At 42.3% G+C, this 24,687-nt stretch overlaps 1 protein-coding gene across 1 annotated transcript in view; it reads right to left on the bottom strand.

The window, feature by feature from the left end:
• LOC126257778 (probable G-protein coupled receptor Mth-like 10) overlaps positions 1 to 15,729 on the bottom strand; it is a 283,999-nt gene extending 268,270 nt beyond the window's left edge. The window contains exon 1 of the mRNA XM_049955589.1: positions 15,596 to 15,729. Within this exon, the coding sequence (XP_049811546.1) occupies positions 15,596 to 15,632 (37 nt within the window). The 5' untranslated portion in view covers positions 15,633 to 15,729. The remainder of the gene's footprint in view (positions 1 to 15,595) is intronic.
• Between the last annotated feature and the right edge of the window lie 8,958 nt (positions 15,730 to 24,687).

Here is a 24,687-nt window from a genome sequence, read left to right as displayed (position 1 = left end):
ACCAACATCGAAAATAAGAAAAACATCGACAATGTTGAAACATTCTGGAACACACTCGAAAATACCATGAGCAAAATTCACCAAGATGACGTGAAAATACTAATGGGAGACTTCAACTCTATTTGGGACAGAAAAAACGTGTAGAAAAATCATTGGAACAAATTCAACACACCGAAACGCTTAGACTAACGTCACACGTCTGACTGACATTTGCCAATTGAACCACAAAAGGATGTCTTCCCGCTTTAAGAAAAAACCAGTCCCCAGGTAACATGCTTAGTAACCAGGTGCAAGCTGCTTTTGTTCGCCTTTCGAGACTTGCTGAAAGCCAGATTTTTAATTCTTTTGTAGCACAGCTACAAGCAGGCAGATAAAAACTTAATAAGGGAATCGTAAGACAACGCTCGAGCAAAATTCTTCTTGCTACTTTCAGTAACTCTTAGTGTCAGAGTGAAAACCTTACGGTACTGCCAGATTCATAATGCCACTTTTGTTTTCTGCCGACATTTTGTTGTTGTTGTGAATACATAATTTTATCTATGAAAAGCCCCATTTTCATAACACTTACGAATGGTACAGGAAATGAAATAAATACAGATCTTTTCTAAGTGTAAAGTCTGTAATATCCTACTAATTCGTGTTAAAATAAGCCCAATTGTCTCACAGAAACTTAATGCTTTATTAAGATAGACTGCCGTCGTGATGTTTCTGTATTAAGCTGACTTTAGTTTGTATTAGTACAGTGAATATTTTAATTGCATTTTCCATTAGTTTACTAAACGCAACAGTAATTATCAAAGAGAAATTAATTAGCAGCAGAATTTTCTTTCACGATATCTAAAACGATATGACAATGCTAAAGTTGTTTACAAATTCTACGCCTGTAGAAACCTACTTGTTCTAACGATGTCAATAAACAAGAGTAGTTTTAAAAGTATTTTCGTCTAGAAATGAATTGCCTTGACGGTTGATCGATCTAGAGTGGGAAAGGTAAAATTTTACAAATATATGACGAGAGGGACAAGTGCTTGAGAGAGGACTTCCCTATCAATACAAATGTGCCTGAGAGACGACTTTCCTATCAATCTCCTGGCTAGTTTTGTTTCTCAAATCAACATAGTGCGTTATCATGCAGTAGCACAGGTGATGTAGTTTTGTTGCTCGATTTTCTTACACTGTGACCGAAAGGTGTCTCAGTTGTTGGCAACAAATTCCAGCTGTGTTGCACACACCCTGGGGGCAGAATTCGTAGCCCAAAACACACTTTTGGATTTATCAGATGTAAAATAATATGTTCACGCAACTCTTTCCTCGAGTTTACGTCTTTTGGTGGGGCTCAGCCTTTCATTTCTTCTTAGGAAGTTAACGATAAAGGCATCATAACACGTCACCAGTAACAGTACTGCATAGGAATGCTCGATGAGTGACCTGATGACGTTCAATAATAGTTACTCTGTTGATTTTTGTTGTTTCGAATTAGAGCATGCAGTACTCCTACACCAGACTTCTGAACATTGCCTGTTGAATGCAAATTCAAGTGGTTCATAATTATTTTAGTAAATTCACTCGATATTTTTATGTCCTTTAAATTACATTTGCTACATGATTCGCATTGAAGACGTAGGAAATGTATGTTATTTGGTCCGGGAAGCACGTTCCAACAGAAACTGATGCTTACATTGACATTTATGTTGCGAATTAGTCGTCTTATCCATCACATGGATAACGAGGATGCTCCGTTTTGCTACAGTTGTTTCATAGCTAACAAGGGAACCTTCCCATCGCACCCTCCTCAGATTTAGTTATAAGTTGACACAGTGGATAGGCCTTGAAAACTGAACACAGATCATTCGAAATACAGGAAGAAGTTGTGTGGACCTATGAAAAAAATATTCAAACCAAACAAACTGAATAGTCCGTGTGCATGATAAGCAACATCAAGGATAGCTTGAGCACGGGAGCGCAGTGGTCGCGTGGTTAGCGTGAGGAGCTGCAGAACGAGAGGTCGTTGGTTTAAGGCTTCCCTCGGGTTAGTTGTTTGATTTTTTTTATTTTCAGACAATCATCACCACACGTACTGTTATTCAACAAATGTAGGAAATAATCATACAAATGTTCGACAATCGTTCGATCCCTTAAGGAACTTTCCGATGCCTTACAGTTCGGAAAATATTCATTGACATTGTTATTGGAGTCACGAGCTATATTTGCTGGATTCATATTGCCCACGCAATGCATCGCACGTATTTAATGCACTCTCGTCCAAAGTAGCGAACAGTTAACTGCCAGCCAGGGAGCCTCATTAGCAGGAATACTCTCTCTTCCGTGCGCTATAGTCGACTGACGTCATGTCTTTCGATGTTTTTTAGGTGTAGCGTCATCATACTACGGCGCGGTTACCTCGCATCGGACGGACGGACGGACAGATAATAATTGTCTGAAAATAAAAATTAAACTTTTCACTCCTGGGAAAATTTGACGGAAGGACCTCTCGTTCCGCAGCTGCGTGCGCTAACCACGGGATCATGGCGCTCCTGAGCTCACCCTATCCTTGATGTTGCCTATCTTGCGCATGGACTACTCAGTTTGTATATTTTGCTTATTTTTTTCATACTTCCACACAACTTCTTCCTGTTTTCTCGATTGATCTGTGTTCAGTTTTTCAAGGCCTATCCCCTGTATCAACTTATAACTAAATCTGAGGGCGGTGCGATGGGGATGTTCCCTTGTTAGTGGTATTGTGTGTTGGTGGCGTTGCCAGTTTACATACTGTGCATGTAACTCACAATAAATGCGTTGGATGCCTCCTGTGATCAGTTTACTTGAAAAACGTTTGTTGTCATCGTAATTTATGTAACTGGCTCTCCGACTTCCAATTTGACAATTTGTGGAAAAATTGTTTACCTCGTTAGTCCTAGTTTCAAACATTGTCTGTCTGACGGAAAACGTAGGCATGAAGGGGTCTGTAAAAAGCAATTAATCGCTATTATAGCAAACTTTTGAATTCACATGATACTTGAATTCTCTATATTGATTCTGAGAGTTTTCTTATTTCTCTTGTTATTTACTGTCTCAATGTCATCCGTGAAAATAAAATTAAAGGCAGTTGGATTATGTTCCTGATCTATAAACTGTGATTTAATATTCTGCGCTGCTAAATAAATTTTGAAGGTTGTATTCTTTACGTAAAACAGAGTATCGGTGTCAGTCCTAGGATTGACGATAAACTTCAGAAATACAATTACGGAAAAGTGACATATCGATTATGGCTCCTCACCATCAACAATAGTTGTTACCCATAGTTTCATATTTGCTATTTTATCGTCGTTACCCTTTAGAGACCAACCTGATCATTCTACAATGCCATTTTTGACTCGCTTCTTAATATGTCCTATAACTACAGATTTGTCGAAAATATTAACTGTTAAATACGCTTTCCACAAATTAGAAACTTCCAGTTATTCTTCATATCTTGAAACTTACTACCGTTGACTTTCACTGGAGAAAAGATACATAATAATAAAATGAAATCAAAGATTAGAATGTCAAATCATAGTGTGAATGGTTAAAATGAAATGAACTAAAAATCATCTCCTTGTCTAAAAGACGTTATTCTTCCAGAGAACTTCGGCACCTCAAAATTTTTTACACCTCTGATGTTCAGCCACATGTGGACAAATAGCGGGTCCCATGATGCAGCACTGTTTAGCCGTCACAAAATGAAGCCTCAAAAATCAGTCCACATTCCATTTACTGCGTTTCCTTGAAATTATATAAAATATACGTCTGTAAGTAAAAAAAAAAAAAAAAAGACGAAGAAGAAAGAAACAAAGCTTGAAACAGCTGATTGGTGAAGCCTCCTTTGGCTTCCACAACAGCTCGAAGTCTGTTGGGCATTGAGCCCACAACTCGAGCCACATAACTAGGAGATTCAAGTAACTCATTCCAAGCGTCATGAATCACATCAGAAAGCTGTCGGCGAGTCGACGGTGACTGCCCTTTTCTCGTATTACTCTGACCATTTCTGCCCAGATATTCTCAATGGGATTCGTGTCAGCTCCTTTAGGTGGCCATTCCGTTACAGTAATATTACTATGGTCGTCGACCCGCCTCTTAACCACACGTGCCATATGAATAGACGAGCGATCTTGTTGGAACATGATCTGATCATCGCCAAATCTTGCTGCCACAGCAGGCAACATCACGTTCTCCAGAATTGATATGTAATTGCGCGCATCGAATCTTCCTTCCACTTCCCACAGGAGCCCACACCCTTCGGCCGATATCCACGCCCATACCGTTACCGACTACAAATGGCTCTGAGCACTGTGGGACTTAACATCTGTGGTCATCAGTCCCCTAGAACGTAGAACTACTTAAACCTAACTAACCTAAGGACATCACACACATCCATGCGCGAGGCAGGATTCGAACCTGCGACCGTAGCGGTCACGCGGTTCCAGACTGAAGCGCCTCGAACCGCACGGCCACACCGGCCGGCACCGACAACCTGCCACTCCTTCGGCAACTGTAAATATATTTTCGATTATACCTAGCACATTTAGGCCGGTAAACTAGTACTTTTCCGGATGATGCCGTAGAGAAAACTTTTTGGTGCGTGAAAATCACTCGCCTCCAAAACTGGAGAGGTTTGTCGCCATTTTCAGTAGCAAAAGCAAGGCAAGCTTCTCTTTGGGAAACAGTCAATGTCTCTTTCACAGCAGCGCTTCTTGCTCTCAGTCCACCTTCCCTTACACGAGGAGTGACGGTCTTACTGCTAACATTGAGACCCAAAGTTTGCTGAATTTGTCGTGCGTTGACAAATGGGTGGTTCTCACTGAAACGGCGTATCTGCTGATCCTGAGCTGCTGTTGTTTTGCGGCGACGGCCATGAGGCCTCCCATTCAAGTTACCACTCTCTTCCTTTCGTCTGATCCACCTGGCTACCGTCGACTTGTGAAGACCCATAGTTCTTGCTATGTCGGCATTTGAGGATCCCTCTGCATGGAGTTCTATTATAGCGCCCTTGTCTGCCTCAGCCAGATGGGCCATTTAGCGTTGACTGAATGATTCGTCGCGGTTAATATTGGCTGCGGAAACAGCGCTGGCAGGAAACAGACTGCCTCCTCCACGATGGCAGCCACAACGCAGTGGCCAAGTATGTGTAACACGGAAATCGATGGCATAAAAGAGAGATCGCAAGCCCATACCCGTGTCATTACATAGTGGAGCAACTTAAAATCTCTAATTTTTCTCAGAAGGGACTGGTCCACTCTTGTCATGTCTTATCCTGATAAATATTACATGAAATGAAATGTTTACGTTTTGCATATGCGGCAGGCCTGACGCAAGAAACATTTCTGAAATATCTGAGGCAACCTGAAGAACACTTCATGAATTTTATCTGTAGAGGGTTGCCTTATAAGAAGGAAAACGTGTTTATCCCCGCTCGCCGTGTTTCCAGGTGGCGCAGTTTACTCGGAGGCATACATAATTCTCGCCGGGCGTAAGAAGCGACTCGACGAGCGAGGGGAACTCGCCAAGTGTCATAGGCTGATTGTCCCGAAACTTTGCTCACAAGGGGAGGCCGCCAAATGTGAAATTCAGATTCGATTCATACTGCGCATAATAAAAGCTCATGGCCAGAGGTGTAATGTGGCAAAGCACCAAGATGCACTTCTCAGCTGTTGTCGAGAAAATCGACAGTTAGAAGAAACCGTTGCGGTGAAATACTCTCTACGATTAATAATTTTCTACAGCGTCGTGGCGCAGCGGTAAGCGCTCGAGTTCGTAATCCGAAGGTCGCCGGATCGAATCTCACGCCATGCAACATTTTTTATTATTATTATTTTTTTGTAATTCAAATATATATATATATATATATATATATATATATATATATATATAAACTATTAATGAATTGCTTATGCATGTTGGTGAAGGCGGATCGCTCTCCAATTGTACCGCCTCCATTTTACCGTTTGTTTAACAGGGTGTACCAAAGCTCTCACGTCCGCACTGATTTTCGACGGTGTTATAAGTTGTGCTAGGGACCGCATCTACCTTCTTTCGAAGTTAGCAGGCAACTACGCTGTTATGCGGCGGCTCGTTTCGGCCCATTCAACATCTGTCCTTCAAGTGTAACGAGCGATTAACGGAGTTTATATTTCATACCTGCCACAGCAAATTTGTGTTCGTGGGGTTTCTATTCTAATTCGAACGTTTGACTTACGCTATACGTATTCGTTTCGGAATATCGTTTCTACGTCTTCCGCTAACTATACGTGGTGAACATTATGAAGACAATTAATAACATTTGTGAAATACAAATTTGTTTGCGGAAAACATAATGATGTTCGAAGTCGCCAGTTTTTCCACGACAAACGACTTTCAACAACTTATTATATGCATAATTGTTGCAACCTGTTGCCGGGAATTATATATATATATATATATATATATATATATATATATATATATATATATATATGTGTGTGTGTGTGTGTGTGTGTGTGTGTGTGTGTTTATACACACATTTGAATTACAAAAAACAAATACTAAAAAAAAAAAAAAGTTGCATGGAGCGAGATTCGATCCGCCGACCTTCGGATTACGAACTCGAGCGCTTACCGCTGCGCCACGACGCTGTAGAAAATTATGAATCGTAGAGAGTATTTCACCGCAGCGGTTTCTTCTAACTGTCGATTTTCTCGACAACGGCTGAGAAGTGCATCTTGGTGCTTTGCCACATTACACCTCTGGCCATGAGCTTTTATTATGCGCAGTATGAATCGAATCTGAATTTCACAATTGGCGGCCTCCCCTTGTCAGTGAAGGAGAGGACAAAATAAGCGAACTTGTGTTTCGGCTTATCTGCAGACACTCGACCGTTTCCGAGAAAACGACGGCCAAAGTTATCAACGCGCTGTTGCTCTAGTGTAGATACATTCTGCAGCCGAGAACGCAATTGAAGCGGTGGCTCAGTGGCTACCGTCGTTCCTTCTTAGCATTGGTTCCCGTGTTCGAGACCATATTGGGTTTTTTAATTATTTTATTTTCCTGCCTCTCTATCAGAATTATCTTCGAATTTTTTTTTTCTAATTTATGTTGAAATAATGTTGTCATTACTCGACAATTAACTTTATGTGTAATTAATGAATTAAAAAAGTAATAAACGAATGAGACAAGCTGATATAAAATCATCTCGTCTGCCTCATGTATCGTTATATCCAAATGGTTTATCAATGTTAATCTACATTTAGATCCGATAATGGCACCTTTAGTGTGTTGAAACCGGTTATCCAGTAGACAGTATTTAAGCGATCTTGGCTTCTGAATTATTTCTACAACAGAGTGATCGCCCCACTACGCACTGTGTGTTCCCTTTTTAACTTATTTCTTTACACAGTAAATTAACTGACGAATAACGACAACAGTGTTTCATCATAAATTGGAATAAACATTCGTAGATAATTCAGAGAGTGAGGGGGGAAAAAAGGAAAAACCGGGTTTCGAACTCGCAGCGCAAAGTTCCGAAGTCGCTATGGTAGCCGCAGAGCCACCGCTTCAGTTGAATCCTTAACCGCTAAGCGGTATCTACACTATAGCAACAACACATTGAACACTTTGACCGTCGTTTTCTCAGAAGCGGTAGAGTTTAAGCTTATTTTGTCCCCTCTTTCAATAAGCGTAGTTAAAAGCAAGATCGGGGTCTGACACTTGGCGTGCCCCCTCGTAAATTGCGTGCGTTGGGATTCAGTAGACAGAATGCGTCCACTTTCCTCGACTACTCATTGACATGTTTGGAAACTTTCTTTGTTGTAGTTGCACTTTGCATTATGAGGGCTGGTTTTCCTGATGAGGATCTACTTATGGACTTTGCTCCTAATTTACGTTACTGTGTAGTAGACCTACTGCAACTACTTAAACCGGAAACGTTTGTTTGTTTGGATACTCCGCTTCTTAGTTGCTACATTTCGCTAAAATATTTTCCTTTTTTTCAAAACGGCAAGTTAAGATGACCACTGCAACATGGTAAGATCAGTAACAATTTAATACTTTGAAACAGTTATGTGTGGTGTACGAGGAGTCTACTGTTGTTGACTGAGGAATACATTAAACACGAAAGCTGCGTCCAATAACAATAATTAACTTTCGGTTACATGACAAAACACAAGTCGAAGCACTGTCAGTTCATCTCAGTACCCAGTAAAACTTAAACTGGAAAGATCGAAAACATACTTTTGTGGGGAAGGCAAACGAATGACTGCGTTTTATTGGCCGCACACTAAGAATACGCAACAGGCCAACTGAAAACACTGCCTACACTACGTTTGTCCGTCCACTGCTATAATATCCTTGACAGACGTGATTGACTGTGCACGCAAAAACGTCCAAGGAACGGTAGCACGCTTTGTAATGTCACGAAATAGGGGAGAGAGGATCCCAGATTTGATAATCGAGTTGGGGTAACATTCATGAAAACATATGCGTTTTTCGTTGCCACGAGATCTTTTCACGAAATTTCAATCACCACCATATGTTCTGAATGCCAAAACATTATTTCCTAGGGTACTTACACAAGAAGAAACCATAGTAATAATGTAATTCAAGGCTCGCAAGAAAAGATTTAAGTAGTCCCTTTTCCCGCACACTGTTAATGAGTGGGACGGTAGAGAAATAATCCGAACCTTCTGCCAGGCACGTAAGTCCGGATTGCAAAGAAATCCTGTTGATGTAGTCATGTAGATGTAACAACGAAATTATGTTGTAATTACGACATGTGACTTTCACTTGATCTGAACATCGAAGTTGTTTACTGTTTATTTACTTTTTGTTCATTAATTTCAGCCATATACGAACACCTAGGCGCGTTAAAGTGATATTGAAATAAAGTGTCATGCATGGACCAATAACAATAAGTTCCCACCTACTTGTTATAGTACTGCATTATCTGCCAGCGTATTCAGAAGTGGATATCGCATACGAAGTTCCTAGGGTGTTTGTAATGGATATTGCAGACGACTTCGACAAAGTTTGAATGTAGCTTCGTAAAAGTTCCGTGATCAAACGATCTGAGTTGCTGGAGAATACAGTTTATCCTCACTAGACAGTATATATTATCATTATACATGAGGTGAGTAGGGTTTCGCCGCGTTGCGGTGGCCGAGCGGTTCCAGGCGCTTCAGTGACGAACCGCACGGCTGCTTCAGTCGCAGGTTGGAATTCTACCTCGGGCATAGATGTCTGTGATGCCCTTAGGCTAGCTAGGTTTAAGTAGTTCTAGGTCTAGGGGCTGATGACCTAAGCAGTTAGGTCGCATAGTTCTTGAAGCCATTTTTTGACCTTTCGCGTAAATTTTCTTTACATAAACCGTCGTATCTTTTGATTGCGTTGACATAGAAGCTCACTTTTTTACACCAGCAAGGGACCGGTTACAGCAAGAAGTGCGATACATTTCCGCTTATTATGTCCACCCGTTCTGGAGGTAAACGGGTTTTAAGGGTTGAGTAGACCGATAGACGGTCAAGAAAGTGAGACTAGTAGGGTTCCGTTTTTACCGGTTTAGGTGACGAAATCCTAACAACGAAAACACTGAAGATGAGGGCCGCATAAATAACACCCGCTACTCTTTATTCGAAATGTTCTAGTTGCTGTCGATACATAAGCATATTAGTCGTAGCTACGTTTTCGATCCAAATCACGTTTACAGGAATGCAAATAGAATGTATTTGCCTATACACGTGGTAATTCACATCCCAGTATTAATGCCACCGCGTTTTAGAAGTACGAACATTCTCATTGCTAGCTAGCTTAAGAAACACTTCTGCTAATGAACGTTTTCTGGCTGTGGCGAGTCTAGTGGAGAATTCGAAACAATGCAGAATACGTTTGGCAGCTATGTAGCCGTTTATTTCCTGGGGTGGTGCAGAATTATCCTACAAAATTTACTCTCTAATAACAGTAATTTGTTATTTCGATAATCATCCCGAATGATTGTCGCATAAGTGGTGACATAAAGGAAGAAAATTCATGTTTTTGAGTCCAGAAAGCTCTATGCAACAGAAACTGCAGATTTTTATTGCGAAATTGCCGGCTTGTTCATGTCTGGGGTAATAATAGAGGGCTGTTTGCCTAGGTTGTCTGCTAGCATAGTGAAAGGAAGGTCTGGTTTGTTTTCGGTTCTAATCTCTATGGAGGCAGGTAGAATATCAGTAAAGCAATTTTAAGAAATTCTCGCGCACCCAATACTATTTATCGCTACCTTTATTCTGTACTGGCGCTCTGTGGATGTCAATATGACACTCTTGTAGAATTTCATACATGATACTGCCTCCTTTTTCCGCTTCTGTCAATAATGGAATTGACTTAAGTGTGGCACTGAATGATGTTTAAGTGAATTTCGTTATGAATCTTCACGCATTGCTAAATTTGCACACTTTCATGGTAGGTCAGCAATGGTAATCCAGTATGACTGGTCTGAACGTTGACACAGACCGTTTCGCGGGCGAATGCGGATAATATTTTGCTAATTCGTAACGGTCTGGGGTTCTTTGTCTGTTATCTGGATAAGCTGAAATTCATTTTTATTCGTCCGTTTCATACAAATTAGCGTTTCTTCTTTCAGTTCTGTCTTATGTTTACGTGTTGTATTTAACACACTAATCAGCATTAATATAGTCTTAGAAATTATGGAATACAGTCTAAAAAAGTTCAGATAGTTTGTCAATTTCACGCCTGCGCATAGTATGTTGGTAGCACTTCGTCGCCTTGCCTGTTATGCTGCGTAGCAGACTTTAAAGCCGTGCGGATCAGCATAACGAAAAGGCGAGGGGTCTCGCTCGTTTTGTCCACGACTGTACCTCAAGATAGAGTCTCACTTGTATCATCCAGAATGCTGTATACCAAAGGACAATATAAAAGTTAAGTGTTCTAGTAGCTACGTTCTTTTCTTTATCACATTCATTACGAATACTGTTCCAGACTTCGCGCCAGTCGGCGTGTGTGTACGCGTGCCCTTTCGGCTACTTCACTGTGGACTGGCTGCCTTAACAGTCCACTACAGTTTCTAATGAAAAATTGCAAATTTGTCTACTTAGTTTTAACATATACTAAATATATGTGCAACCGAGTTCTGCTTGAGCACTTCAAACGTTATTTATTGACAGGTAAATATAACAAAAGATGAATTGTACATTAAGCTTCATTAGGCACATTAAGTGAAACGTAATTTACTGAGGTGGTGATCAAGCACAGCACTGTGGCGATCAAAAATATGCGAGATCTCATGCAGACGCGACCCCAGTTCCAAATTTTCCTTGAAACCAGAGTGCAAGCTTGCTCATACACACGCGCTCGTGCACGTCCATCGCTATCTGCTGGCTGATAACGTTCATAGTTTATTTTCTATGTAGTCTTGAATATTATTAGGGCCTACCCTTTTCGGCATCAAACGCGCGCCAAGGTATCGTTTGGCAGAGTAGTCACTGCGTTAAATCTTTGCCCTCGCTTACAAATTCGCGAAGAATGGTACAGAAGTAGTAATAAATTCAAGATTGATTCGACGTATCTGAAGTGTTGGGACAGCTGTGAAGGAAATTCTGAGGAAATGAGGTGTGCAGATTAGTTTACTGGTACTACATAAAGTGTTACCCTCGGCGGAAGAAAAAGCAATGTCTCAGAGCGCTCTCGGGTAGCACATGCGCGCAAGATGTCACGAAATATTTCTTTTCAGTAAAATCGTGCGAAACGTGGACACAATATTTCCCACACAAAGCATGATTCCGAACCAAGGTTCTAGCGAATCACATCACGAAAATGGTAAGAGTAGTGTGAGATATTGCAGGAACTAATACCGTTTAAGAGTACTGTTTTAACTGTAGTCGGTAAACTTAGAGAAACGGAAAACCACTAACAGTAACTAATGTGAGTCGCCCAGTTTCTCTAAAAACATATTCAGAATGGAAAGGCCAGTCTGCTGGCACATGGCTGTTTCCTCCCCTTTAGCCCACGTTTACAAAACGATAGACACGTAGCTCCGTTGGACCGATAGTTTTGGTTTCATATTCAACACGACTAGCTAGACACTTTTTGTTTGTTTGTGGAAAGCTTCGTCACAAAATTTACGTATCACAAGACGCCCCTACTTTAATTATGTTTCACTTTCAGAAACTTACAATCCATAACTTATTAACCACTGCATTCAGACACTAAAATTCACTAAAAGTTCTCTCTTATTTTCATACTCAATGTCCACAATACACGTAATTATTGTACCAGCTGTAGAAATCCAATAGATTCCAGGTAATTGATTTAGATTTGTAACCAAGGCAAATAAACTCTTTTCGCCTCTCGGTTGCAGTTACAAACAACTTGATTTAGAATTATGTAGAGAAAAGTATGAACCGTGCAGATACATATTACATATTCGCTCCTTTGAATTCTCATACTTGGCGAGTAGTGTTAAGGAGGTATTAGGGCTGTTCGTAATGTACTATATAGGAGGGTATTTTCGTGTCATAGGCAACACTGATTTTTTTAATTGTTAGCTCACAGCAACTATACTTTTTGGAGGGGAACACACTTCGACTTGTAATCATCCTGGGGCATCATTGTTGGCAGACATTGTTGACCTAACTGCGCTCAACTAATCATCTTTCACCTATCACGAAACTACGTATCTGCCATCTCTGGTACTTAATCATTTAAAATTTCACTTGTACCTACAACACAAAAAATTTTAATTTTAGATGTTCCTGTTAATAGCATGCAAATATATGGAAGAAACTCTTGTTAGATAGTGAAAAATGTTGTAAATGTGTCACGCCTTTACATCGTGGCTCAGCCCATCAGAGACATGCACTCCATTGAAGGTCAGAATATAGCTGACTTTTCTCGAAGAACACGTACGCCATGCTTTGGGTGGGACTGTATATACACTGAAGAGCCAAAGAAACTTGTACACCTGCCTAATATCGTGTAGGGCCCCCGCGGGCACGCAGAAGTGCCGCAACGCGACGTGGCATTGACTCTATTAATGTTTGAAGTAGTGCAGAAGGGACTGACACCATGAATCTTACAGGGCTGTCCATAAATCTGTAAGAGTGCGAGGAAGCGGAGATCTCTTCTGAACAACACGTTGCAAGGCATCCCAGATATGCTCAATAATGTTCATGTGTGGGAAGCATAGTGGCCAGCGGAATTGTTTAAACTCAGGAGAGAGTTCCTGGAGCCATTCTGTAGCAATTCTGGACGTGTGGGGTGTCACATTGTCCTGCTAAAGTTATCTAAGTCCGTCGGAATGCACAATGGACATGAATACATGCACGTGTTAAGACAGGATGCTTAGGTACGAGTCACTTGTCAGAGTCGTATTTAGACGTATCAGGGGTCCCACATCACTCCAACTGCACACGCACCACGCCATTACAGAGCCTCCATCAGCTTGGTTCAAATGGCTCTGAGCACTATGGGACTTAACATCTGAGCCCATCAGTACCCTAGAACTTAGAACTACTTAAACCTAACTAACCTAAGGACATCCATGCCCGAGGCAGGATTCGAACCTGCGACCGTAGCGGTCGCGCGGTTCCACACTGAAGCGCCTAGGACCGCACGGCCACACCGGTCGGCTTCTATCAGCTTGAATAGTCTCCTGCTGACGTGCGGGGTCCATGGATTGGTGAGGTTGTCTCCATACCCGTACACGTCCACCCGCTCGATACAATTTGAAACGAGACTCGTGCCACCAGGCAACGTATTTCCAGTCATCAACAGTCCAATGTCGGTGTTGACGGGCCCAGGTCGGCATAAAGCTTTGTGGCGTGCAGTCATCAAGGGTTCATGAGTGGCCCTAATCAATGATGTTTCGTTGAACGGTTCGCACGCTGACACTTTTTAATGGGCCAGTATTGAAATCTGCAGCAATTTGCAGAAGGGTTGTACTTCTGTCACGTTGAACGACCCTCTTCAGTCGTTGTTGTTCCCGTTCTTGCAGGATCTTTTCCCGGCCACATCGATGTCTGAGATTTGATATTTTACCGGATTCTTGATATTCACGGTATACTCGCGAAATCCCCAGTTCATCGCTACCCCAGAGATGCTGTATCCCATCGTTCGTGCGCCAGCTATAACACCACGTTCAAACTCACTTAAATCGTGATAATCTGCCTCTGTAGCAGCTGTAAGGGATCTAACAACGGCGTCAGTCACTTGTCGCCCTAGATAGACGTTGTCGACCACAGCGTCATATTCTGCCCCTCTGTATTTGAATACGCATGCCTATACCAGTTTCTTTGGCGCTTCAGCGTAATTCGAACTTGTTTTCTTAAATCTCCAAAATCAAAAAATCAATGAAAAGTGTATAGCTTTAGTGCTAGTATTATTGCATGACGCGTTTCCAAAAGTATGGTTCAAATGGTTCAAATGGCTCTGAGAACTATGGGACTCAACTGCTGTGGTCATTAGTCCCCTAGAACTTAGAACTACTTAAACCTAACTAACCTAAGGACATCACAAACATCCATGCCCGAGGCAGGATTCGAACCTGCGACCGTAGCAGTCGCACGGTTCCGGACTGTGCGCCTAGAACCGCGAGACCACCGCGGCCGGCTTTCCATAAGTATGTATCATTTACTGCATTGTGGAACTAAAGTTACAGATTTCAAGTCTTCGAAAGAACTGCCAGTAGCAAGGTATCGTGGCGTAATAGATAAGCGCTGAGTTGGTGGAATTCTGTCTGTTCTATTTTGTTTTGATTATGGGAATATAGGCGTCCGCAGAAATGTACGCAAGGAGGTGAGAATGAGGCAAGCCTCTAAAAAATTGTCATTTTTGATATAAAGGAGTTGGTCAGTTTCGAAATGTGTCTTCCCAAAGAAACTAAATTTTATGGAGAATGATTATTATCCGTTCAGTATTTGTTTTAAATAGATTACTTTGATACGTAAAACCGTATTTGTTATAAGTAGATTACTTTGATACTTAAAACCAACAAACAAACAACTGTGAAGGTGTTGCTAAAGCTTAGTTTTGTCTCGCTGCGATCAGTCATGTGCTACATTCGACAAAGCGAGAGATTTAGCAGAATCACTAGAAATCTCTTCTAGAAGCGTAGGACACCGTCAGGTGGCTTGCGGAGTATGGATGTAGATGTAGAGTACTGAATAAAGACCCCGTACTCTGGGCAACGGGTGGGGAGGGGAAGGTGCCAATGTATGGGGCAACTATTTTAAGTAATATATCGGGTGTTGGATCATTAACACATAAAATCTTTTACTTTATCGATCAACCGCGATTCTCTCAAGAACTTTTCGTGAGTTATCTTTAACGCTCCTTGAATCTAATTTTTCGTACAACAGCATCTTTATCGTCCAACAATCGGAATGACGATATTGCAAAGGAGAACTTCAGTAATATTGCACAATATTATTGATCCCTGGCGAGGGCTCAGCAGAAATGGCCACGGCGTATCGGAACCAAAGGACGGAAACAGACCACAGATAATCCACAGGTTTCATCGACCGCCCTCCTCGAACAATACGTAAACAACAGCGGATAAGGCGCCGCGTGGCCGCGAGAGGTGCCGTCAACTCACCCGCCGCCGTGACGAGGAGCAGGAGCAGACAGCGCATGCGCAGGCCGGTGAGCTGCAGTAGAGCGGGACGTGCGACCGCGAGGAAGGCCCGCGAGAATCTGCGGCGGCGCCGGTGGCCACAGCGGCAGCGCCAACTGGCGGCGACTCCCACCAGGCACCGGGCTGGCGGAGAGCGCCGTGAAAGGGGACGAGGCCGCGCCGGCCGCCGATGCGACCACCGAGGCGCCAGATAGTGCAGCTGTGTTTACCGATCGCTATCGCGCCGCGATATCGCTCGGCAACGTGACCTCCGTCAAGTTCACACCACACGGTACCTGCTGTGTCACTGACCACCACCAATCTCACTGACGTGTGTATGCAGACTGTAGCGACGAATGAAAATTTGTGCTAAGGCCGGGATTCGAACCCGGGTTCCCGCTCGCTGGGCAGATGCGCTTACCACATGCCACGCTGACACAGTGGCTTCACTAAAATGCACGGACTATCCTAGCACGCCTCCCTACTTAATCCAAATTCCCATTACGCCTCAGTCCACTTGGTATTTCCTCTTAACTCGAACTGCACAGCAGAGGCTCTCCAACTCTAATGGAATAGCACCACAGCATCCAACGATCCCAAGTTCAGGGATAATAGCAAATGGGTTGAGGCGTGAATGTGAGTTTTTGGATTGAGGAGGGAAGCATGCTAAGGTAGTGCGTGCAGTTGTGAATGCAACAGTGCCAATGTGACATAGTGGTCGGCACATCTGCCTAGTGAGCGGGTAACCCGACTTCGGTTTCTAGACGTGCTACAATTTTTCATTCACCGCATCAGTCAGCATATGTATACATCATAGATGTTCGGGACTTTAAAAGGTCTCTGGAACCATATAGAGTCATTTGACCAATCTCACTGTTGCCTGTGAGTAGTAAAGACACATGCCAACTTGAAACGAATGATGAGTCCAAGGCACAAAGCTAAAAGCTGAACTTTGTCTATTACGCCCCAACATAAAGTGGAGCAGCCTATTCTCGCAATCCAGTATTCAAATACTGTCGAAGTGAAACATTAGACAATAATATGATGCTTCAAGATGCCAGAGAGCATACAAGTTGTTTGGCTAGAAGGAAAGCTTGGTTGCAGTACATTGTTCGGACAATCATTGCTGACAATGAACTGTTCTTGTCGTCTTTAGAGTACTGGAGAATTCTTCTGGTCCTATTAAGAAGCGTAGCCATAGGTTTCAGTTACCACAGCCGTTAGCAGACTAATGTTATCGTGCCTAACAGTCTGTGAGTCCATGGGCTCGGCTCTGAGCACTATGGGACTTAACTTCTGAGGTCATCAGTCCCCTAGAACTTAGAACTACTTAAACCTAACTAAACTAAGGACATCACACACATCCATGCCCGAGGCAGGATTCGAACGTGCGACTGTAGCGCCCAGAACCGCTCGGCCACTCCGACCGGTGTGAGTCCATGGGGTGTGACTGTTTTAACGTGTGGTTACTACGCGCAACAGATGTCGTAGGCAGAGAGTAAGTAGTGTGTGTGTAAGTACGTTATCACTGTGCCGTGTTGTGCTTCGAAGGGAAACAACTCGAGATACACGTCTACCAAGATAAGACTGAACCATGCCCATCAGAAAATTTTACGATGTTGATTATGAGAAATTTGAAGAGGTATCGCAGCACGAAAATAATCAGGTTTATATATATGTTTAGTAAGAGTTACCAGAGTGCCTTCCGTATCTCTTCTCTGGCTGAGATGATGATCTGAACATAGGGAGGTTAGAGCGTAGCATTTCATGTCAGTAAGGACAGACAAGCTAGCTGAGTAAGATTCGGGAGGGGAATCGACATCTTTCTAGTTGAAAGGAACAGTCCCATAATTTGCAAAAAAATGTTTATAGAATATTCAACTTTACAACAAGGGCCGCCACAGCCGCTGAAACTCGTGGTAAATCGAACTTGAATAAAACTGCACAGCTGTTAAATTTATGATATTTTCACAGGATCGGTTTCGCTGTGTTATTGCAGCATCTTCAGGTGATACTACATAGGAAGGAAAGCATCATTGTAATCTATACAATTACAAAATTAAGGAAGGCCAATAAAAGTAAACCTAAATGAAAATTACTTAGAGTAGTGTCACATAGATTAGCACACGCAGACGCCTCCAACGTTCGTAGTCACAGAATCTAACCCCATGAAGAGGAGAAGTAATCAACAAATAATAAGGGGCAGAGCATTAGAGCGAATAGTGCAGAGGATGAAGCACTATGGCATAAAGAACCTTAGTAAATATAGTAAATATCATTAATATGTAACGCAAGAAGCATAAAATAAGATACCGTCAGTAGAGCATCTATCTGAGAAACGCATCCCGTTAACAACCCCCCGTTATTACCACAAAGATAAAACACTCAGAAGGAAAAAGTCATCCAAGTTTAAACATCGGGGAGTGAAAAGTTATGTTGAGTTAATGGTGACTAGTTTCGGATGTATTTATTCTTTTTCAAACCATCCTCTGAGTCATTCAATTGCGATTAATGAAATATTTTGTAGTATAACATTTACTATTCTGAGAAGTTCATATCTGAATATTCTGTGCCCTTGATACTACTAGCTACTATACAATCCGGCACATGTTACCAAACTGACAGCTGCTCGGAGTGGCAGCGAGGTCTGAGGCGTCATGTCACGAATTGTGCGGCACCTCCCGCCGGAGGTTCGAGTCCTCTCACGGCATGTGTGTGTGTGTGTGTGTTTGTGTGTGTTGTTCTTAGCATAAGTTAGTTTAAGTAGTAGGGGCCGATGACCTCAGCAGTTTGGTCCCTTAGAAATACATACAATTGAACCAAACTGACTCGCTTCGAATTTTTACTTCTTACTTTTGTAATTTACGGTCATCTAATTTTTACCTATCGATTGCTGGTACTAACATAAGGTTCTATAACGGGTTCCGACCGCACAAATAACATTGGTTTCCAAGGAAAGCAGAGAGCTTTTCTCTACCAACAATGTTGCACTTCCTTTCTAGCAGGTTCCTGGCGAAAGAGTGTATGGATAGTTTCTCCTTCAGTTCGGTGCATCTATCTCTTTGTTCTCTTCCAGCTGCAATATTCAGAATTCTGATTTATTTTCTATGTAGTGGTAGAAAAATGACAGCATCATGCGCTATGACGACCAATTTAATCCGTACATGGTTAATTTTGCGAGTTACGGACTCATTTTCAGACTTTATGTCTTCAGTTGATTTGCGAGATACGTTGAGCTACTCACCACTAAGGTCTCGAAAATCGATGTTCACCCTGCTGGAGACGAAATGCAGTATTAATGCAGTACTGTGATAGATATTAGCACAGCTCATCGCAGTTTTAGACTGCTACGAAAACACACTCCTACCGACGTACTTCCCACGCTGGTACAGGCTAAACCAAATATATATTTGGAAATAGAAAAATGCACGGACAAAGCCAGTGCAGATCTCTTTCGTTCTGTAGGTGAGGCATACTTGCTTACCAGGTTTTAAATGCATGCCATCCACTCCCATTTTCAAAAGTATTTCGGAGCAGACGGTGACCAAATTATTAAAATATAACATGACGATATTACAAACGCAGAAATTCGTAGAACGTAGAAAGATGGGCAATCTCGCAAGCAATCACAAACCAGCCGGCTATGTTATTCGTAAGAACTGACTAGCACCTGATGTAGCTTAATAGCCGCACCCATTCTGACAAAAACGTGCGGAGCTGTAGCGTTACTGGGCGGTAGTTAAGTCTTTCGATGTAATTGTATGTTACGCGCAGCGGGGCCGCCCCACACGGTGACCACCAGCGAGGACTGCCGACTGCAGCGGTGTAGGGTGCACCAGCGTCGCTGTACCTATGCCAAGTCTTACGAGTCCCCATTTAAAATCTCTCTCTTTCCTTGCGTCACGCTCGTGTACTGTTAGTAAATAAACTGCTACTCCAGCGGACAGTACTACATTGCATGCGGGCACGGGAGGTGGATCTAGAACATGTGTTCTCTGTCATCATACTCGAATAAACTGCAGCTATTCAAATGGTTCAAATGGCTCTGAGCACTATGGGACTTAAATGCTGAGGTCATCAGTCCCCTAGAACTTAGAACTACTTAACCCTAACTAACCTAAGGACATCACACACATCCATGCCCGAGGTAGGATTCGAACCTGCGACCGGAGCGGTCGCGCGGTTCCAGACTGTAACGCCTAGAACCGCTCGGCCACACCTGCCGGCTGCAGCTATTGTGAGAGCTATTCCCAGCTCACCCAGAGAAATGTCTTTTCCAGTGGGTGCAAAAGTTCGCTGGGGTACTCTCAAGCCTTGTGCTGCCTACATGTCCTCTGCTGGGAGGGGAGTGTCTTTGGAAGCAATTAGATTTTTTTGCTTGTTTTGCTCTACATCGCACTGCATTTTACAGCACAATTTTGACATGCTATTTCATAAGACCTGGAAGAGCAGTTGAACGGAATGGACAGTGTCTTGAAAGGAGGATATAAGATGAACATCAACAAAAGCAAAACGAAGATAATGGAATGTAGTCGAATTAAATCGAGTGATGCTGAGGGAATTAGATTAGGAAGTGAGACACTTAAAGGAGTTTTGCTATTTGTGGAGCAAAATAACTGAATATGGTCGAAGTAGAGAGGATATAAAATGTAGACTGGCAATGGCAAGGAAAGCTTTTCTGAAGAAGAGAAATTTGTTAACGTCGAGTATAGATTTAAGTATCAGGAAGTCTTTTATGAATGTATTTGTATGGAGTGTAGCCATGTATGGAAGTGAAACGTGGACGATAAATAGTTTAAACAAAAAGAGAATAGAAGCTTTCGAAATGTGGTGCTACAGAAGAATGCTGAAAATTAGAAGGGTAGATCACATAACTAATGAGGAGATATTGATTAGAACTGGGGAGAAGAGAAGTTTGTGGCACAACTTGACTAGAGGAAGGGATCTGTTGGTAGGACATATTTTGAGGCATCAAGGGATCACCAATTTAGTGTTGGAGGGCAGCGCGACTAAAAATCGTAGAGGGAGACCAAGAGATGAATACACTAAACAGATTCAGAAGGATGTAGGTTGCAGTAGGTACTGGGAGATGAAGAAGCTTGCACAGGATAGAGTAGCATGGAGAGCTGCATCAAACCAGTATCTGGACTGAAAACAACAACAACAACAACAACATCTCATAAGAAAGAGAAAGCGCCAGATAACATTCGGTTACAAGATTAGAAGGAAACATGTTTAATTCGTCACAACCTCCAAATATTAGAGGCAGTAATAGAAGCTATATGAAATGGACAGAACACCCAAAATCAATATTTGTGTAGGCGAATGGAAGGCGGAAGCTTAAATGCGAATGTTGATGAAAACACAGCGCTATTATCATGGAACCTTTCCGGGCAAATTTAGATCCAGTAAGTCTAGCACCCAGAGAAGGTAATTGCAAATCTCCTTCTAACACGCGGCCGTCACTGGCACCGAGGCATAACCGGCTTTCATCAGGAAACACAACAAACCTCAACCGTGCCCTCCAGTGAGCTCTCGCTTGACACCACTGAAGTCACAAATGGCGGTGATTTGGGGACTGTGGAATGCACGCAACAGTGCTTCTGGCTCGGAGCTGTCCCTGAAGTAACCGATTTGTAGCAGTTCGTTGTGTCACTGTGGTGCCAACGGCTGCTCAAATTGCTGCAGGAGATGCCGTACTATGTTCCAGAGCCATATGCCAAACATGACGGTCTTCGCTCTCGGTAGCGCCACGCGGCCGTCCGGAGCCTGGTCTTCTTGTGACCGTACGTTCTCATGGTCACCACTGCCAGCAGTCATGTTCAGTGGCTACATTCCTGCCATGTCTTTCTGCAATGTCGCAGAAGGAACATCCAGCTTCTCGCAGCCCTATTACACGACTTCGCTCAAACTCAGTGGGGTGTTGATAATGGCGTCATTGTCGCCTTAAAGGCATCCTTAACTAACGTCAACTCAGCACGTTCAGTCTCAAAGGTAAATATCGCTCACGACTATACAGCTTGTATGTGAAGCAAAACTGATTTGCATCCTCATAGTGGCGCTACTAGCGCTACTCTTACGCGACTGGCGCGAAATTTGAACAGACATCATCTTTCAGATGTAGAAACACGCCTCCCATCTTTCGTTTACGTCGTACAATTCCTTTTTAATGATGCGATTTTTTTCCCTTCCGTGTAACTGACAGAAATGCTGCCTGGCGACATCGTCGACAACCGCTGGCTTTTCCACAGGAGCATACCCTGCCATTTTCAAGACATAACTACAAGAAGTAAGCACTGTGAAGGGAATTTTGAAACTTCGGTTTTCAAGAAACTTCGGAAAGGTAACACTCACATACACTCTAAACACTAGCGCCATCACAAACCATTCTATACAGAATTTAAACAGAAACCACCATTTCTGTTTATAAAATTACTTGCTAATTTAATTTCAGCAGCTACCTTAATAACACTACCCCAATAGCTAGAAGTGCATAGCATAATCCCTGTGTTGTTACATTCTATAGGATGATAGGATAGGATAGGATGTAGATGTTAATATATAAGCGTGTGTGTGTGCGTGTGTGTATGAAAGCAAGCCTAATTCCGTCCTCTGCGTTGGTTATGTGGGGTCAACTTTAATTAAGCACATCTTTTCTTATTTAAACGCCGCACATAAAAACAAGAAAAATAGACCAAGGAAACATAAAGGTTTAGATCTTCTATAATGATTTTTGCCTCACACCTGCTGTTGACAGCGGAACTTGAGGCTAAGCGACGTCAGCGCAGAAACTGTGGTGATAGCTTGAACTAACAACTGTAAACAACAGATGTGCATTCGACCAGTGCCTCATTTGCAGGCAGTGTCAAGTATTGGACGTCTGTGGTGTGACAACGTTGTTGGATCACAAATCGCAGTAGAATAGCCTCTCTAAACAGAGTGTGAATAAGAGAAAAGTGTGTGCGAAGTCTGTCCCACGCACCTTGACTCCCGAAAGAAAAGAGCGACCATGGGTTCCTGCGGCGACTTGATGAAACGTAAAACACGGACAATTCTTTTCTGAAAAATTCCTTGCAGGTGGCGAGACTTGGTGTTATCAATACGAATCTACAATAAGACGATAAAGTACAGAAACTCACATGAAGGGTCAACGCTTTGAAGACATAAGGGACTTCAAGACACTTCCGGATTGAACAGCATTCCAAATAATGATTTTTCTAACAGTTGCGCATGGTTGTACGAACGTTCTGTGCGTCGTACTCAAGTGGAGTAAGGCTGTGCAGAACATATGACGTATTAAAACCATCACTTTCACGTTTCTCTATTTTTTATTAATCCAATCTCGAAATTTTCTGGACGGTGTCGGTTGAGGGGGTGGGGCAGCGGGGCGGGGGTTACAATGACCTTAATAACCAAAACGTTGATTCTCTGATCAAAAAAGCTGAATATCTGCAAACACCGATGTAATGTCTATATGGAGAAGTCTGCGATTCACTCAAAAACTGCTTAGAAATTATTTGATTTGCACAATCACCTTATAGATTCACATTCTACAGGCATAACTCTATCACTGGACTTCTTTCGAGCATAGTATACGAAACAGGAAACTTGAAATAACGTGTACGCCTAGAATTCATGCACAGTTAAAACTAGTAGCTTACGATGCTAGAGACATACTTCCTTCCAGTGACTATTTACGGAATTGGCGAAGTGCCTTACTAGAAATAAAGGAGAGTGAAATCGAAGACTCATATGTGAAGTCCATCCAAATCTTGTGTCGAAAGACTGCGAAGTATGTAACCAGCAATTATTAGTAAGTAGTTGTTCACATGTGTTAACGCATGGCGTGATAACTTGGCGAGAGTAGGTGACCCAGCCCTGGGGCACTGGGCAGGATGCGTTTGTCCAGTGCTCCAGGACGCGTTTGTACGTTCGCCAAGACAAATCCCTGTCGTATCCCCATCTCCACTTGAGAAGCACAGTAGATACTGAAAAAGATCTAAATAATGCACCTAGACATGGCGGCACGAATTCCTCCCTTCGGACAACTGATGGTATTTGACAACAGCAACAGGAAGGGTATCCAAATCATCGATGGACTGTTGCCTGCTGCAAAGAAACCAAACGCTGAATAAATACACCACTGGATCAGGAAAAAGTTGGCGCTGATATATGCAGTCGAAATCTTCCGTTACAAGAGTTTTTAACCAGAATGAACTAGACGAAGGCAAACAGCAGAAAATTACATGTGCAGAGCTGGGGTAAGACTAGGCTAGCACGCCTGCTAGACTATCATGTCGCACACGCATGGTTCTCATACTTACCCAAAAACATAAATCGGTTTTCGTAGTTTTAATTCGCACTTCACATTACGATTTCGATCATCTTGGAAAATATCATATTCTTAATATTGGCACTCGTTGCTCCTAAATTGCTAATTCGTCGCACTTTACCTTGAAGATAAGAATAATTATTACTGTTACTATTATTTTTTCGCTAAATATGTGTAACTGCTTCAGGCATCTTCAGTTGTCTACAAATATCACTGGTAAATCACGGGAACGAGTTAACAATATACACATGCAGGTAAGTAACATACATCACGACAGTCAATTCACCACAGAAATGGAAAAGAAATAGTATGTTACTCCATTACAAAATCAAAATGTCCAGAAACAAATACCTCGAAAAGAAATATTTATACAAATGATAGTACAGAAAAAAATCCATCGACTCTCTCAAAAACAATTAACCATCAGATATCTGGTATCCAAACAGTGCATAACGTACTAAAATCATTAAATTATCAAGAAGAGCTAAACATGTTGAATATTATACCAAAAAACAATGGATGCAATAGTAAGATAGAGCAAATACTACGAAATAACATTAAAAGATATAAGCAGAATATAGCCTAAATAAGAACAAATTATATTTATCAGAGCATAACAAAAAAATGGTTCAAATGGCTCTGAGCACTATTGGACTTAACATCTGAGGTCATCAGTCCCCTAAAACTTAGAACTACTTAAAAATAACTAACCTAAGGACATCACACACATCCATGCCCGAGG

Source organism: Schistocerca nitens, chromosome 1 (genome assembly GCF_023898315.1).
Source record: "Schistocerca nitens isolate TAMUIC-IGC-003100 chromosome 1, iqSchNite1.1, whole genome shotgun sequence".
Classification (NCBI taxonomy): Eukaryota; Metazoa; Arthropoda; class Insecta; order Orthoptera; family Acrididae; genus Schistocerca; species Schistocerca nitens.
The sequence above is the reverse complement of the archived record's forward strand: the minus strand, read 5'-3'. Positions and strand labels throughout refer to the sequence as shown.